This window comes from Leptidea sinapis, chromosome 29 (genome assembly GCF_905404315.1).
Source record: "Leptidea sinapis chromosome 29, ilLepSina1.1, whole genome shotgun sequence".
In the NCBI taxonomy this organism is placed as follows: Eukaryota; Metazoa; Arthropoda; class Insecta; order Lepidoptera; family Pieridae; genus Leptidea; species Leptidea sinapis.
This window is the reverse complement of record NC_066293.1, coordinates 5,133,001-5,152,417: the sequence shown is the minus strand read 5'-3', so window position 1 is coordinate 5,152,417 and position 19,417 is coordinate 5,133,001. Positions and strand designations below refer to the sequence as shown.

Genomic DNA, 19,417 nt, shown 5'->3' with positions numbered 1-19,417 from the left:
TAATTGGGTCCATTTTGCGTGCAGTGTTGGCCAGTCATTCCAACCAGCCCAGCTCCTTCCAGAAGTTCAGTACACTCCTGGGGTGTTCGCAGACTTCCTGGAGCGACCTTGTATTTACTAAGATTTGTGCCCGTTGGTTGGCCACCCCAGCACATTCCAGGATTACGTAAGTGACCGTTTCATCTTCGGTTAGACAGCCCCTTGCACCTAGGACTGTCCGTAACGCCGATTGTAAATAGGTGCTTGTTCAGTGATGTGTGACCCGTTAGGGTGCCGACCATAATTCGGATGTCGTGTCTGTTTAAGCTAATAAGTCGACGTGTCAGTTTGGGCGATAGTGCAGGAATCGCCTCTTTCGACTGTCTACATTGACATAGTCTTATTGTATCCAATCATCCTTACGCCTGCTGATGCTTCGATTCAATAAAAAACTGGTTGAGCATTAACTAACGCTTTTATATCGTTGCCAGGCCGAGCACTTCCCGTTCCTGGGCATCGGAGCGGGGACAGTGGAGATGAGGTGCCGTACGATGCTATACACAGCGCTCGGGAGGCTGCTGATGGTTGAACTAGGAGAAGACGAGGATAGGTTTCTGGCATTCATGTTGCCGCTCACAGGTACCTAGCTTTAATTGAAATGAATTCCTTTACATAAATCTTTTATCGCACTCAAAGGACCATTATTTGGTGTTGAGATAAATGTATAAATCGGCTCGAAGGACCAAAATTCTTATATGATGCTTACACATCCGGAGCCTTTACCTGAAATGTAACTTAATAGATTCTAGGATAACAGTGTGCAAGCGGTAATGGTACAATCTGTAATATTTTGATACAACCTGGCATATCAATGAGCATCACTTGTATTCAAATGTCACAAACAAGCGAATTTTCGTCAGTATTATTATAATATGGTATATTTTTATTATTTTATGCGTTGGATGAAAACAACATCTTTTCAACCATGTTCGCGTTGACACGCTGTTTAAATCTATTTTAATGATTTTATTAAATCAGTTATTATTTATTTCTAGCCGCAATCGAAAGTATAATAGGTCTGCTGAGCAGTTCAGATAGGTCACTGTACGCTTCAGAAGACGCCAAGAAGACCCTGATTGGAATAGCACGCGACCTAAAGGGACTGGCCTTCGCGTTCAACACCAAGACCACATATATGATGCTGTTCGATTGGATGTAAGTATAAAGTACAGTCAGCGGTGATATTATGTATCTAGTATTTAGGGGCCATCCATAAATTATGTCACACTTTAAGTATTATAGTTTAAATTTATTTGTCGCCTACAAACATTAAATTTATTCTGGCCGAAGACGAAACGGTCGCTCACGTAATCCTGGAATGTGCGGGGGTGGCCAACCAACGGGCAAAAACCTTAACCAATGCAAGGTCGCTTCAGGAAGTCTGCGAACACCCCAGGAATGTTCTGAACTTCTGGAAGGAGCTGGGCTGGTTGGAGTAACTGGCCATTACTGCACGCAAAATGGACCCATGCTAGTGGTTTAATTGCGGAAACAGGAGCCCCTATACCATACCATACCAAACCAAACATTAAATGTTGGGTGTGAGTAAAGCAGCTTCATATTGTGTCGAATAAATAGGCATTGTACAAAGAGACGAGATGTGCAGGACGTTCATCTGATGGTAATTGATACGCCCTGCCCACTACAATGCAGTGTCGCTCATAATTCTTGAAAAACCCAAAAAATCTGAGCGGCACTACAATTGCGCTCGAAACCTAGAGACATAAGATGTTAAGTCTCATTTGCCCAGAAATTGCTGTTTAACCTGATTCCTGCTGCTGAATTCCACAATCGGATGTGAAGCGGTTCTCCACAGTGCGGTTTTCAAATCGCATTCTTCCACGTACTACAAAGCTGTGGAATGAGTTTCCTTGTGCGTTGTTTCCGGGACGATACGACAATGGTTTATTCAAAAAGAGCGCGTGCTTCCTTAAAGGCCGGCAACGCTCCTGTGATTCCTCTGGTGTTGCAAGAGACGGTGGGCGGCAGTCATCACCTAACACCAGGTGAACCGTATGCTCGTTTGTACTCATATTCCATAAAAAAATAATTCACTAGCTACGGTGCCCTTCAGACCGAAATACAATAATGCACATAGGCGCCGTTGTGGTACCCATAATCTAGCCGCCATCCTGTGAAAAACAGCGGTGGGCGATTATGAATGACTATAATCGAATTATTTTGTAATAAATATATTGTCTAATATTTATAATCGATTATAAAATAAGTAACAAACTTATTTTCATAATCTAATGACGTTGCTAATTAGTATTACTTATCCCGTTGCAATAAGTAGAAATAGAGAGACTGGAAGTCCAGAGTCACTGACGGCTGTTTGATTTAAAAACAGGAACTGGATTTGTGATTTTTACAAAATAATAATTAAAATGATTAGTATTATTAAATATTACCTTTAATGTTTTTTTAATAATAAAGACAATTTGTACTTATTAAATTATTTAGTTGTGTTAGGTTGGATTTAGATCCATCACCCGACTGTTGATCCGACCATGTTGTTTTCTTGCTTTGATCTGCGTCGACTCGCAGACACAATTACCTATTTAATCACTAGCTACTAATTTTTGTAATCGAATGACTTCATTAGTATATCTTATAATCGCCCACCGCTAGTGCGAAGTGTGCCTCACACTGGTTAATGAACTGTGCCTCACACTGGTTAATTAACTGTGCCTCACACTGGTTAATTAACTGTGCCTCACACTGGTTAATTAACTGTGCCTCACACTGGTTAATAAACTGTGCCTCCCACTGTTTATTTATTTATTGACACACCAACAGCATATTACATACAAAACATTAAAAATAATTACGGTCTTATAGGTTTATAATCTGGTATGAATGCCAGTTACTGGTGCATACAAAACTCTCATTGCAAGACATTAATTTAAATACAAAATACAGTTCGACTTACAAATTTAACAAGGATTTTAAGCAGATTACTAACAATAATAGACACTGACCCATTTCCTGCACTGCACAGGAACTCTCCAATATTAAATCTATTAACTATTTAAATACATTGTTTTTTGGTTTGTTTTGTACTTTTATCTTTTAATATTTAACTGTATCCTGTGAGTGTTTTGTGAAATAAATGTTTTTCTTTCTTTCTTTCTTACTGTTAATGAACTGTGCCTGTTCCAGCTACCCGGTGTACATGAAGGTGCTGCTCCGCGGAGTGGAGCTGTGGTACAGCGAGCCGGCTGTGACCACGCCCGTGCTCAAGCTGACTGCTGAGCTGGCCCAGAACCGCAACCAGCGGCTCCAGTTCGATGTCAGCTCACCTAACGGCATCCTGTTGTTCCGCGCGCTCTCCGAGGTCATCTGCGCTTACGGTAACATTCACATCTCACCTGCACCTAAAGTCGATGAAACGAGAAAGGAATCATGAATTGATAAGATTTAACGTGGAAGAAAATGAGATAGGAAGCGTTATACAGTGTTAAGGTACCAGGCGATCATAGTTGAAGAAGAGATTGTCTTATACATCTCGGAGATTAATTTGGATTTAAAATCGGGTGTCACCGTGTTGGTATCCTCCATGTTGTTCTAAGTCGATCAGTGCGCACAACCGGCGCGGGCGCTGTCTTGAAGACGACTGCAACTTCTAAATGGGCGCTCAACTGATGGACAGTAATAACTAACTTCAATCACGTCACCGACATTGACGTACACAGTGACAACTTCAAACACACTTTGAAAGATGACGTTCTACAAATGATTTAAGTTTTCTTTAGTGTTAATTCCGCCTATATTTGTTTTTAAAACAATTCGACACGTGTTTCGCCTCTACACGAGGCATCCTCAGGACTTGTTGTCTAATTGTAATAATTGTTCGCGGATCGAATTGTTTTAAAAACAAATATTGGCGGAATTAACACTAAAGAAAACTTAAATCATTTGTATAATTATGGATTTCCGCAAAGTAACGCCTAATTCAATAAATTTTCTAAGATGACGTTCGCCATCAGTTCAGCCCAATACACAGAGTAGAATATAATCATACAGGCCATATTACTTTTATATTCTAATTCTCCGACATACATATATAAGACAAAATTCATTTCCGCATCATAATGCGAGAATATTCTGTCGTCATGCGCACGCCGTATTACACCACAGACACCAGGAGAACATAAATATGGTAGATGTCGGTAGGTGATAATAATGTCCTTCATAGCGGTTGAAATCATGTGTCCTCATGTACCAAGAATTCATATGCAGTGTAGAGGTTCACGCAGAAGGCAGGTTTCATTTCTGACATGTGTACTTTGTAGGCGCGAAATATATTTTTTAAACTCGTTTCGCGATATCTCGTATAACAGTTCGGTTGTCGCCAGGCAGCAGGATCCTGACGGTGGAGGTGGTCAAGAAGGATCTGTACGCCATGAAGTTGCGCGGCATCTCGCTATGCTTCGCCATCTTGAAGGCGGCGCTGTGTGGGAACTACGCAAACTTCGGAGTGTTCAGGTACCTCTATCTCACACAGATTCTAAAAATATAGCCAGTGGGAGTAACTTAATAAATAATCAGGCTCCTTTGCACAGAATGCTGGCTAGATTATGGGTACCACAACGGCGCCTATTTCTACCGTGAAACAGTAAGTAAGAAGGGCGCCGTTGCTAAAGTACCCGTCACGAGAAGCTATAAATTATGTAAACAAACATCTTTTACTAAGTAAACAGTTTATACTGCGAGATAATAATAAATTGACCATATTCAATCGACATGAAATATAGACGGGTTATATGAAAGTAACAACCTATTTAATTTAGTCGGATCATATTTTAACGACGCAAAGCGCTATCGTTTGTGTTTCTTGGTACCGGAACGCGTCCGTCGCAGGGATTGTAAACTATCGGGACGCCATTTTGAAATAAACGCGACATTCGAGTTTCGAATACGCGTACGAGTTTGTTTCATAGCTTTGCATATATCGCGGATCTGGTTGTTATTGTTTCGTTATCACTTTTTTATTGTTGTTACTTTAATTGTTGCGTTAATTTTATTTGTTATTACGTATAATGGAGCCAGTAGCCAGTACATCTAAGGAAACAAATTCGCCACGAAAAAACGTCAAAAAGTGCGTAATACAATTTATCTAAAATATATAATAAGTAAAAAGAGTTGTTTGTTCAAACACACTAATCTTTGGAAACTTAAGGTTAATACTAGAAGTAGGTTTTAAATTGTGAAGTAATTGGTTAGGTTAATTGGTATACCTGGAGATATAGCTTGATTATTCTTAAATAATATATATTAATTAATATTTGTTACTTAATAATTTATTAAATCTTAAACAAATTAATTTTTTTTGTTGGTCCAAATGTTGTGAACTCCTGAACACTTGTTTACAAAATTTATAGCTTCTCATGACGGTTACTTTAGTGAAATTACTGGACAAATGAGACTTAACATCTTATGACTCAAGGTGACGAGCTCAATTGTAGTTCCGCTCAGAATTTTTAGGTTTATCAAGAATCCTCAGCGGCACTGCATTTGAATGGGCAGGGAGTATCAATTACCATCAGCTGAACGTCCTGCTCGTCTTGTCTAGTGTTAGTAAAAGATATTCTCAAAATCTAAGCCTTTCTAATCTAGGATTCGATTGACTTCTCAGCGTATATATGATCAGCAGTAGTTCAGTTACTGACAATCGAACCAGTGCGAGAATTACGCCGCTTACGAAATAAGATAATATGTGTAGCGCATAGGCTTGGACATTGAAACCGGTTCAAACCGGTTAACCATTTAATACTTACATGTGAGCTTTATATTTGGTCTTTTACTACCTTTAACCACAATGTAACGGTTTTAGATGAAGAATTTTAAAGAGCGCTTGCACGGAACGCGAAGGGACGCGGGTTCGAGTCCCGCATCGCTTACAAATTTAATTTGTGTAATCAATCTCAGAATTGAGGGTTATCTATTTAAAAAAAACACATTCTTTACTATATTCTCAAAATTATAAAGCCGGCCACACACTACACCATAATATCTATGAATTCGCTACAACAACAAATTGTTATATATAAAATACTATAATTCATATTTTCTTAATATTTAATTTTATACAATGTTTTCAGGTTATATGGTGACGACGCATTGGACAACGCGCTTAATATGTTTGTCAAGTTACTTCTCAGTATACCGCAGAGTGATTTACTGGTAAGTTGAGTAACAATCATTTATTCAATCTTAGTCCAAAACAAAAAATAGCGACTTAAATAACTTAAGTTTAAAACAGATGTCACTAACAAAAAAGTATCTATACAAATTAAATTTGTAACCAAAATTTATGAACGATGCGGAACTCGAACCGGCGCCTCTCGGGTTCCGTCCGAGTGCTTTTACTAACTGAGCCAACCCTCCGAATGACGCATGGATCGTAAATCGAGTGGAAATGAATCTCTATCTACAGGATCTATTTTACAGTTGGTAGCCCTCTCAACCCCAATAATTTCATATTAGGAAATTGACTTGAAAAATAGCTCTATCAATTTGGTTTTTGAGGCCGAGGGTAAAACACCAAAACAATTACCACCCATTAGGCTAAACGGTAAGATACTCTTTCGAGTATCCCTTTCGGGTGTCACAATTTAAATACCTTGGGCATGTGTTAACCCCCGGCCCCAAGGACGATGCGGATATCGAAAGGGAACGCAGGGCGTTGTCTGTGAGGCCGAATATGCTTACTCGCAGGTTTGCGCTTTACTGAAACAGCCTTAAATAACGTTGTTTCGAGCATATTGCACGAATTTTTACACGTGCAGTCTGTGGGCCAGGTACACCCAAAAATCCTACAGCGCCCTCCGCGTCCAATATAACCCTTCAGGGTGCTACTGGGGTTGCCTCGTTTCTGAAGTGCATCGGGGATGTTCGCGACAGCGCCAGTAGATTGTTTTTAGGCAACGATGCGCAAAAAATGTGGTTCCCTGATGCACAGAATGAGGGGCAGCACCAACGGTGTCCTGAAGATGATTGGTAGAATGTTAGACTGCAAATATATGAGTCACTGTTGCTCTATCTCTAATCGTATGGAGAAATAGTGACTCAAATAATAGTAATAAGTAGTTTAGATTATGTTTTAGCACTAACTAACATTATTTTGAGTCTGTAGTTACTTTGAAATAAAGTTTTATTATTATTATTAATTCTAAACAATTTAAATAAAATAAAAACAAACCTGCAACGGCCCAAACTTGAATTGTTTTGTGAATGTCCATAATTATCTAAATATTACGTGTTAGGTCAAGGAAACCACACTAATAAATGTCAAAAGTTTTATTTTTCTTTTTACATTAACCATTTATTAGATAGTTTTCACCAGTGGGAGGCTCCTTTGCACAGGATGCCGACTAGATAATGGGTAACACAACGGCGCCTATTTCTGCCGTGAAGCAGTAATGTGTTAGCATTACTGTGTTTTGGTCTGAAGGGCGCCGTAGCTAGTGAAATTACTGGGCAAATGAGACTTAACAACTTATGTCTCAAGGTAATGAGTAATGGGCAGGCCTTATCATTTACCATCAGCTGAACGTCTGGCTCGTCTCGTCCCTTATTTTCAATAAAACAAAAAACTAATAAATTTCTTACAGGTTATTCTCAACATAAGCCTTACGAATCGGTTTTAGTGATAAAAGTTGACGATTAGCAAGTTTATTTTATTTGAATACGTAATAAAATAGCATTACTTACTTAATAATAAAAATCTTTTATTCAATATCCGTAACCAGTATTGAATTAAGAAGTTGGCATTAATTTAATAGTGAGATTAAAAGGCCAAATCCTCTGACCCCAAAAGTAGTGAAATCTGTATAATCGGGGTCAGTTATTCCACGACCTCTGTTTTGTAATATATGTTATTACTAATAACTAAAAACAATTGTATTGTGATGTGTTAGCTGACACTCATTGTAGTCATGAGTGCATGAACCAAAAATATGTGTGCATTGATGTTATCATCACAATCTAGATGTGAGGCCTTGACTCCACTGACCGGTTTTTAAACCCTCGTACAATCAAACTGCAATGAGTAGTGTGATCTTTCCAGGACGCTATGATATGGTTACGACCGAAAAACTGCATCAGATCAATCTGTGGTATTAAGTCTGACGTTTCATGCAAGCCCTTTTTCAAGTCACTGAAACTATTGACACTGCCCGATCTATACATTTACGAGATGGCAAAATTTGTAAAGGAAAATCACAGTGTGCTATACTTACAGCAAATGCATATGACCCACAGTACTAGAATACTTAGGAAAGCTGATAGGTTAGTGACTAGAGTTGTTCCACATGCACTTTATTTCAGAAAAATTGCTTCTGGATGAGCATGAAAATTTTCAATAAGATCCCTGATTCATTTAAGTTGTTACCTTTTCAAGATTTAAAGTATCCTTACACAGTTGGTTTCTTCAAAACACATTTTATTCAATAGAAGAGTTTTTTGACCACAAAGAGTAAAGGATTTTGACATTGCATTGTAAGTGGATTATTCTTATCTTGACTTTAATATTTTTTTTTTGTATTGTATAAAATTATAATTTTGTGTTATATAAAATAAATTAATTTATATTGTAATAAAATTTTTGCCCAAGACCAAGTTTGCGTGCTATTGGTAATGGCTAAATAGGAGATACTTTAAGCTATTGTAAGACCAAATTTGTACCAACCTATTTAATAACAAATAAATGAATATGAATTTGAAAAAGTGTGTACACCTTCAAAAAAATTCCGACAACGCTCTTGTAACTGTGGCAATGTAATAGATTGTGGGATGGGGTGATCACACAACTACATGCTATCTGTGCAAAACAGATTACACGTTTTTCCTCTTTTTATATAAAAAAAAGGATAATAACACCTTACATATTTTCCAGTTCTACCCCAAGCTGTCACAGACGTACTACGTGTTGCTGGAGCGGCTTGCACAAGACCACATGCCGTATCTGGCGTCGCTGCAGCCCGATGCGACGCTGTACATCCTGTCCTCCATCTCCGAGGGACTTACGGCGATAGGTAATATTACTATATATTCGGCTCGAAGGACCAATTACATTTTATATCCTATTTTCAGTAACAATATTTGTATATGAACAACGTAAGCATGTTTATAACGCAACCTGGTTTATAAGAATATAACTCAGCCGTTTGGTGCTCATATCACAAAAAATATATATCACGAATAGAATCTGTACAAAAAAAGTTTCTTTCAAAGTTAAGTTTTTACGCAAATAAATATAGCCGCAATGATAGCTATGAGAATAGATTAAAAACATTTCAAATGAGATCTCTGCGAATACGTAGAAATGCTTCACAATTGCTGTGTTTGCTTAAACTTTTAACTTATGAAATGGACTGTCCTTCGCTTTTATCACAAATCGGCCTGCCTTCAATTGTCGGCTTAGTATTTTTTCCCCAATGCACATTAAATTCCACCACAGTTATTATTGCTTAAACTCTCCTCTACAGCTAATGTTACAATTATATAATTGTATTTTTAATATAGATGAAAACATATGATATCTTCTTTTCAAATATTCTTAATTTTAAAAAACAAAATGATATTGCTCTCCAAAATTTATAGATTTTAGATTTTAAAATATCACATGTATTTCGTATAGTAATTTTGTGCCTACCTATAATTTAAGTTCATTTAAACTATTTTATTATATTTGTTAAATTCTCAGTGCATAAGTTAATAAATTGTATTTAGTTGGTAAGCCTTTATGAATAAATAAATAATTTAAGAGCCTTAGGAAGATCGCTCCATTCTATCACAACAACGACAATTTTTTAACAATTCTTTTGAATTTCGTAACATATTTGTTTTTTTTAGTATGGCAGCTAATTCCATTTAATTCGTGTCATCTGCGCTTACAATACAATAAGATATATTTATGTTACAGACACCAGTGTGTGTACGGGATGCTGCGCGACTCTGGACCACATAGTGACGTTTCTGTTCAAAGAACTGGTGCAGAAGAGTGAGTTAACGATTCTCTACTATCTACTCCAACTCATCGACGTACAATAAACAGCAAGACTCACAATCGCTTATCAAGTTTCCCCCATTCCATGCCATTGCCCCTATATAACATGGGTATATGTTCATATAACGCGGGTATTTTCCTCATACATATTTCTGTATTGTGAAATTTCGAACTTTGAATTGATTTCTTTAAATTTTAGAATTATCTTCTTACGACATCTACCCGTGTGTTCATTTAATGACGCCATTGTAGCGATACGCTGTATAGCCGAGTGGTTAGCGATCCTACCTACTAAGCTAAAGGTCCCGGGTTCGAATCCCAGTAGGTGCAAGCATTTATATGATGAATATGGATGTTTGTTTCCGAGTCATGGATGTTTAAATGTATTTATGTATGTTTAAGTAAGTAGATTGTATTAAATATATCATTGTCTTGTAACCCATAACACAGGCTATATATGCTCAATTTGGGGCAAGATAATTTGTGTAAAAAGTGTATCAATATTATTATTATTATTTGTTTAATATCAATAAAATAATCATAATCTAGTCCCAGGTTGTACCATCACTTAGATATTCAGCTGTGGAGTAGCAGAATTTACGACAGAACTATTATTTAATAAAAAGTTTAAGTTTGTTTATAGATAATGCCATAACACAGGCTGGGAACTAAAAAGCCCCCCTTAAAGCTATTATGTATCGTATGAAGCCTACTAGGATTAGTTATAAGCAATTATTATTATTATAGGCACTACTTTGTATATAAATATATTATTAATATGTTATGTTGGTGACCGGCAGCCAGCAACAAGAACCCTCGCCAGCCGCTGCCGGAGAGCAGCAACATGTTCGTCGAGGTGCTGCAGCGGCGGCCCGAGATCATGCAGCAGATCCTGGCGACGGTAACTATCACCAACCACATTGCCCACAAATTTTAACTTACAACCATTGACGTACAATGAAAAACTAGGTTGTTTCGACCGCGCTTTGAATAGAACGCCGCGCAATGACAAAGTGTTCAGTGAAAAAATATAGATTATAGATAAATGTGTCTTTAAGTTTACAAAATTGTTCTTTCTACAACATCAAAGGTATAATTAACATTGTGTGCGATATAATTATACTTGAGTACAGAAAAAATGGCGATCTTTGGGGGAGCCCTTTGTCCAGCAGTGGACGTCTTCCGGCTGAAAGGATGATGATGATGACAGAAAAAATTGGCAAGCATGTCGGTGATGCGAACCAATGGTATTTGTTGTGTTCCAGGTGTTGAACGTGATAATGTTCGAGGACTGCTGCAACCAGTGGTCCATGTCGCGGCCGCTGCTGGGGCTGATCCTGCTGAACGAGGAGCACTTCTCGCGACTGCGCAGCGAGCTGATCTCGCAGCACGGCAGCCAGCGGCGGCAGCAGTTCGCGGTCTGGTTCGAGCAGCTGATGGCGGGCGTCGAGAGGAACCTGCTGACCAAGAACAGAGACAAGTAACTAACACCATACACGTTTTGTGAGAGCATACACGGCCAACATTTTGCCCTGTGCTTTTTTATTATGAAAATAAGGGACGAGACGAGCAGGACGTTCTGCTAATGGTAATTGATACGCCCTGCCCATTATAATGCAGTGCCGCTCAGGATTCTTGAAAAACACAAAAATTCTGAGTGGCACTACAATTGCGCTTGTCAAGTAATTTCACAAGTTACGGCGCCTTTCAGACCGAAACACAATAATGCTTACACATTACTGCTTCACGGCAGAAATAGGCCCCGTTGTGGTACCCATAATCTAGCCGGCTTCCTGTGGAAAGAAGCCACTGGTGCTTCCCCGGGGCATAAAAAGAATAGTGAAAACCCAGGCTCAAGGGTGTGGTAAGAGGCGACTTAGGCCATTGTTGTGTTTTGGTCTGAAGGGCGCCATAGCTAGTGAAATTCTTGACATCTTATGTATCAAGCTTATATAAATATATCTATATAAATTTACTGACTGATTACCTTCATAATCGAGTACAACGTGTAAAAATTAATTAACTTAAATTAATTAAAATGCTAAATAAATAAATTTGTGATTTTTTGAAGCTGACGAGCGCAATTGTAGTGCCGCTCAGAATGTTAGGTTTTCCAAGAATCCTGGGAGGCATTGCGTTGTAATGTCCTGCTCGTCTCGGTCCTCATTAAAAATTAAAAAAATATATGTTTAGTTTTGTTACATACACACACATATATATATAACCAGCGGTGTTGTGGTACCCATAATCTAACCGGCATCCTGTGCATAAGAAGCCTCCGCAGCTCTCTCACGTACTATCTCAATAACTAAAAATAATATTGACAGTTTAATTGTTGTTTCCAGGTTCACACAGAACTTGTCCATGTTCCGACGCGACATCAACGACCACCTGAAGGGCACCGTCAGCCCCGCGACCAGTGTGGCGCCCTCCGCCAGCGACATGATGACGTCATAGTACCCTCGCACCTCACAACCACGCGTCCGTAAGGGACTGGGGTCGTTGACCGAATGGTTAGCCTTTAAGGAGACTGTCCACTGTCGTGCCAGCGCCGTGCCGGGAATGTGTCAGGCAAATAAGTATTATTTCGAAAAATATGAAACTATGCCTGTTTCGAAATCAAATATGTTTTTATTCGACGCTTTTTAATTTCGCCAATGTTAGATTTATGCTCGTTAGTCCTAACCCATAACAAAAGAAATTTTCATTGGGTACGTTCTAGTAGAAATCACCCTGAAATGGTTATAAAAAAAAATCTAAACTACTACCATTCTTTCTCACTATTACTCTATAGTTGGTATGAGTGCACAGACACACGAGTACAAACAAAAGCAGTATGTGCTTAAAATCACATTACAGAAGTAGTAATGACTTAAACGACTCGAGACAACATCAAGAACCCCGAACAAGTGTTACATAGCCGAACATAATGACCCACTGTCATTCAATACCAGTGTCTCTAAAGAAGTTTTTACTTTGAAAAAATCAGTACTAATGACACAATATTGAGGTTGCAATCATAACATGCGACTGTAATAATTGTAAAGTACATGCTTTTTGTCAAAGTTTTCACACCATACTGTGTCGGGGTTAATTTATTGAATTTATACAAATTAAATTTGTAACCAAGATTTATGAACGATATGGGAGTCGAACCCGCGCCTCTCGGGTTGCTTCCGAGCGCTCTTACCAATTGAGCCAACCGTCTGAATAAGGCATCGATTGTAAATCTTGATCAACTCTCATGTTGTGGCTCCATCTACAGTATCTACTTTACAATTGATAACAATTTTTTACAAATTAAATTTATATAATTAATCCCAGAAGTGAAAGATATATTACTTTTAAAATAACAAATTCTTGAATTTAATTTTACTATTTCATAGCTAAAAGACGCTGTAAAAATAATTTTTCTCCGCTACTAGAACGTTCCCAGTTTATTTTCTAGTCCGAAACGTTCATAAAATTGACCCCGCACGGTACGCTATAGTGAACAGTCTTCTTTAGTAGCGCGACTGTGATACTAAATTTACAGCTTATGCCATAGAACGTTTTATGTCATCCTTTATACTGCGTGGTGTTTTTGTATTGTAGGTACATTTATGACGGTACCTACCATAGAAACCAGTACTAAGTAGTGATTTAGTATTAAACGGAATGGTGGACGTGAAACGACGCGTGAATATTTTGTATACCAGTATAACTAAACCAACTTTGGAAACTTCTACAATTTGCAACTATAGCAATCGAAATATGTATTTCATTAGTATATTTTCAAATTTTATATGTAATCAAAATTTATGAACGATACGGAACCACAAACTGAGCCTATCGGTGACGCATGGATCGTAAATCTTTGAACTCTCAGGTTGTGGCTTCATCTACAGTATCTACTTCACAGTTGACCCCAATATTAGCATATTAGGAATGTGATTTGAGATGTCGCCGTTCCGAGTCCCGTATCGTTCTTAAATTTTGGTTATAAACTTTAATTTGTATAATACTCACATACCTATATTAAAATATCACTGAATGTTACGGCTCGTTGGCGGTTACAGACTTATTTGACTCGTACAAAGACATTTAAAGAGAATAGACCAACTTGAACGTGCGGTTTAAAGGGTTATTGTTGGTGATGTGACCTTTACAAAATTACGTTTTTTGATACGTGTTCAGTCGGCATTCAGACACATAACCTGCAACGCGAGACAAATATCGACAAAAATTACGAATTGTTCCGTTTTCAGGTGTAGGAAACGAACAGTGGTCCAAGCAAGCTCACTGGTACATTGCCTTTCACTGTGAGTACAATTGACTTCGTTCACATAATAAGTATCAACATTAAAATCTTAGATCATATATATGTGTAGATAGACTATGAAAGCTCTGAAAACGTCGAAAAAATAGTTGATAGTTAGCCTCTGTTTTGAGCAATGCACACATACTAAAGTAATAAAACTTGCCTGTTTTCATCGGTTGACTAGCAGAATGATCTCTAGACATATAAATTATTTAACATTATGGCTCCGTTCCGATATGCACTGCGAGCACTGCACAGTGCTATCACTGTATAAAAAATCGTTCCGTTATGGACTGCCAGTTTACTGCCGCAGTACCCTAGGGAAATATATGACGTCCTAAATCGTCGCCATATTCTACTGTGAGCACTGGCGTTTTCGAGGTAAGGTACTCGCAGTACTTTGATCACGTGATCAGAAAAAATTACTCGAGTGCCTAATGTTTCATAAACAATACCTACAGTTTAATCCCAAATCCCAACAACTAGAAAACTTTAATACACTCATTTGAAAGCTGCGTCAAAAAATGCGGCTAACAGTATACGGGATTGCGTTCTATTTTAAATAGTAACCAATATAACTGGCTATAAAGGAACGGCTTCACGGTATACTAAATTGACGTCACACTGTACAGTGGTCGCAGTGCATATCGGAACATACAACTTAGTCGAATAATATACAGTTCTATCATACCACTTTAGGCGGGAAGCGATGTGATTGGTTAATTTTGTTTGCGTCACGGCCGCCACGCCCATGTCCCTCGCAAGAATTTGTTGACGCGAACTTTATACTAAATAGTTTGTATTGTCGGTCTAATCTGTTTAAATGTCTTTGGGGTTCAGAATGAAAAAAAAAAATTTTCAAGCTTTCTAGGCTTTGAATTTAGAGGCTATACTATGCGATGCACACGTTTTTAACCGTGTGAGTTTATGAAGCAAAAAAGGAAGCAAACAAGCGGCCGCACTTGCGGTTTTTTCCCTTGACTGATTTACAATGTGAAATGTTACAAAATTGTCGCGAAAACAAATCGCCGCAATATTTGTAATTCGTAGAACTTAGTGGGTAGATTATGTGTTAACCGCGGATTTTTGCTAGTATTCGGCTGACCGTCGCGAAGAATTGTCGTGTTGTTGAAATGCCATTGAAATTATGTCGTCAACCGAGTCGTAGTCTGTTTCAAACGTATAGAGTACGAGTGTTTGTCCCAGAAAATCATAGTGGAAGTACAGAAAAGACCTGCTTAATATGATAATACTTTGCGACAGTTGTTAATGAATGGACCCAATATTTGCAAAATTTTCGTTGATATCTTTTTTCTAATTCTTAGTATCAAAGCAACTGAAAATCGTGGGTGGTTTCGCAGTTTATAATCGTGGTGTGTGCTCGTGCGGTTTTTCGATTAGAGCGGTTAACCGATCTCGGGAAAAAACCGTAGTGCGTAGTAAAACCTATCTCTTAAGAATACAGATCTTTAAATATCTACAGTCACATGTTTAATGGCAACGGATCCCGCGATGTTTTGGTCTGAACAGTAGTTAAGCCTCAATGGTTCTCTTTGCATTGGCTGGTGGCCCGTTTATAAGCAACTAGGTCCTATTTTAGGACTATGTTGAAATCACACAAATCGCACACTTTTTAATTTTTTTATACGATAGTTTTAAGACTTATAATATGAAACCATATGAAGTGTTATATATATAATATAATCACGTGATAATTACCGTCAAGACGATGAGAATCACACAAATTCACGTTCGCAAATGTTGTTGACTGTGAAATGTATTTAAACGTTTCCGCCTCGGATATAAAATCGTGAATCATTTAAAAAGTAAACTCTGTGCTTGCCCGGTTATACAAGGAAATATTTCACTTCACATAACTTCACCATTAATTGGATGTAGTTCCTGAAAAACGTTCCAAGCCACAAACATCACATTTTAAGGAATTCGTATTTAAAGAAATATTAGTGTATTCCAATCATGTGGGTTGGGCTACTAAGTCATGATGTCATTTAAAGAGTGACAGTAGGGCTGCCATTTTTTGTCTGTCCGTTAATATGACTCACGTGACCAATTTTGTGTTCGTAACTCAATTTCGACATGATTGTGGTTTGGAACGTTTTTCTGGAATTACGTCCAGGTGTATGAGTGAATTTTGTTTCGAAACACACAAAAATCTAGGAAAAAAAATTATTTAAAAGGTTTCACACCCTCATGTTTCAGTTTCTACCTATGATGTGGTTTTAGAATTACTAGTTGGAATTTTTGTGACCAAATCGTTAACAATCAAATCATTTTTATTGAACATCTATAAATTTACATGAAAAGGGAGTGTCTCGTAACACTCCCATGAGTTGATTCATTGAAATCATGTTAATATCGACATGTATTGAGAAAATCCCCCAAGAAAGTAATAAATGTCCCCCCTTTGAGTTATAATGTTTTCAAACATCAAAGGGACCTTCTTGATAACATTCCTATGAGCTTTGTAACAAAGAAGAAATAATGTATCGAAAGGGGGGTTAAGTCGCCCCCCCTTTTGCTACGGCAAATATGTATATTTCATATCCTCCTACAGTGTAATCTTAAAATGGATTGTGTCTTTACAATATTATTATTATATCCGCGGTTTTTATTTTATTGTAATCCGATTATAAGATAGTATCAAATCTGACATTTTGCATGAAACAGTAGCGGAAATAATCTGTTCCCCTTTTTAGGTACAGGAGGGGGGCTATTTGTAAGTAGATGTTATGACAAGTAATTAGTTTTACAATAATTGTTTCCTGTAATCGACGTGATGTATTTATGTTGTTATGTTAAGTTGTAAATATTTAATAAATTGTGATTTTTATAACATTGTTTCATTTTTAATACCTAATATTGGCTTCCATGACATTCCCATTCATTTAATTTGACTTCTGTCGGTAATTTGTGTACCTTGAAATTGATTGAAAAAAACACTTAGCTGGAGTCACAATAATCGAGATGTTGTCTGGTGATCATAATATCAAGTCAATTTAAGACTTTAGGCCTTATTTACTACGTAGAAATTATATATTTTTTATGGAAGAGGAGGACAAATTAGTGACCCGTATGGTCACCTGATGTTAAGTGATCACCGCTGCCCACATTCTTTTGAAACACCGGAGGAATCGCGGGTGTGTTGCCGGCCCTTTTAGAAAGGTGTACGCACTTTTTCTGAAGATACCCATGTCGTATCGTCTCGGAAACACCGCACAAGGTGAAGATATAGCTCTACTGGGTATGGTGATTTTATGTCTAGTGTCTGCATTACTTTAACAGTTCACACTCTTTAACACATTTATCTTTTCCTATATTTTATGTACACCCATGCTTTAAATCCTCTATTAAAGATTCTAAAACAGTTAGCTTATTGCCAACATTAAAACACCCAATGTCCTAATAACCATTACATCATCCGAGCGAGTGTTGTTATGAAGTTCAGTACAACATAACAACCTTTGTTTTTTTTTCGATCCCTTGATGCGCAAAGAGTTTCAACAGACAGCCACATTCTTATTGCTCGATACTTGGTATCTGTATGAATTTCAAAAACGAACATTTTCGTTTACGCACGTTCCACACTACCAGAACGTCGCGCGCCGTAAAACAAAATTGGGTTATTCGAATCCCTGCCATTTTTCTTCGATATTTTTATTGTTTTGTTTACAAAAAATGAGCGATTCTTGTTTTGTCAGCACACCGCCAGGTATTTTAAACGATGCAAAAGAACATAATATTCAAGTAAATTTTAATAATTGCACTATACAAAATGTAAATTACTACTAAAAAAATAATTCTTTCATTAATAATACTTAAGTAGTTTATTTGTATATAATCAGTACTGGCTGTTTTAATGTTAGCAGTAAGCTGTTTCAAAATCTTTTAGAGGATTCATATTATGGGTGTAGATAAAGTCTTGTATGCAACTGTTGATAATTAGGTATTTAAACACTCATGTGATACTATTATCACACGAGGCGATGCCGAGTGAACCCACATTCGTGTTTTAACACCCCTGATTACACAACAGTTGCATAAATTAATAACTATTTTCAACACACTTGCTCGTAAAGTGAGCCTTATTCTTAGGGCCATAAACCGATCTACGTAGTTCACACTAAGGGCTTTGCGTAACTTAACTAACAATATGTAATAACCAAAATATTATTTTTATTGCTTTTCAAAATACTCTCCTTTATATTTTAAATTTTTTTTTAAACAGGAGGGATCACAGATATGAAGGCATGTTTATTACGTGCTGACTGAACGCTATCACTTCCTCTTCGGAAATGGTAAAAGTGAAACCTCTCATCAAATCTTTGATTTTTGGGGAAAATACAGAAATCACAGAGTGCTAAGTGGGGGCGATGCCGGATGGGAGATGAGTTGGACTTTTTCGGAAGCTAAAAATGACTTAGTTTTGTTGGCCTTGTGTGAAGAAGCGTTGTCATGATCTAGGAGAACGCGGCTTTTTGGTCGTCTATCGCCAACTTTTTTTAACACCCTGGGTAAACAAATAGTAGAATACCACTCGGCATTAACAGTCTTTTGATCTTCAAGTGGAATTGTGCAGATGGGACCCGTAGCTGAGAAAAAAATGCGATCATTTTTTTACCAGCGTTTCTTGCCTCACTTTTGTTGGCCTGTTCTCATTTTTAAACACCTATTCACAAGATTGCTGTTTGTATTCGAGTTTAAAACAATCAATCCACGTTTTGTCTCCTGTAGCAATGTCATAAACAGCATTAGAATGTCCGTAGTCGTACTTCATTACCATCTGTGAGCACCATTCCACGCGAGCCCGCTTCTGCTCCGCTGTCAGTTCATGAGGGATCCAACGACAACAAAGTTTCCGAACTTTCAATTCTTCGTGTAAAATTTTCTGAATTTGGCTCATACCAATCCCCAATATTCCTTGGATTGTCTTATAGGTAATCCGCGGGTTTTCTTCAATTAGCAGCTTAGCAGTAGCCAGATTATTTTTGTTGACGGCAGTTGAAGGCCGCCCTTCACGAAATTCGTCATGTGAAGAAACCCGACCT

General features: G+C 37.7%; 1 protein-coding gene across 1 annotated transcript in view; it reads left to right on the top strand.

The window, feature by feature from the left end:
- The window catches only part of LOC126973583 (exportin-7), a 54,308-nt gene extending 37,103 nt beyond the window's left edge, over positions 1 to 17,205 (top strand). Inside the window, exons 15-24 of the mRNA XM_050820906.1 lie at positions 471 to 618; positions 1,035 to 1,194; positions 3,202 to 3,392; positions 4,398 to 4,527; positions 6,144 to 6,225; positions 8,939 to 9,077; positions 9,968 to 10,045; positions 10,852 to 10,952; positions 11,317 to 11,531; positions 12,397 to 17,205. Coding sequence (XP_050676863.1) covers positions 471 to 618; positions 1,035 to 1,194; positions 3,202 to 3,392; positions 4,398 to 4,527; positions 6,144 to 6,225; positions 8,939 to 9,077; positions 9,968 to 10,045; positions 10,852 to 10,952; positions 11,317 to 11,531; positions 12,397 to 12,508 — 1,356 coding nt within the window. The 3' untranslated portion in view covers positions 12,509 to 17,205. The remainder of the gene's footprint in view (positions 1 to 470; positions 619 to 1,034; positions 1,195 to 3,201; positions 3,393 to 4,397; positions 4,528 to 6,143; positions 6,226 to 8,938; positions 9,078 to 9,967; positions 10,046 to 10,851; positions 10,953 to 11,316; positions 11,532 to 12,396) is intronic.
- The last annotated feature ends 2,212 nt before the right edge of the window (positions 17,206 to 19,417 follow it).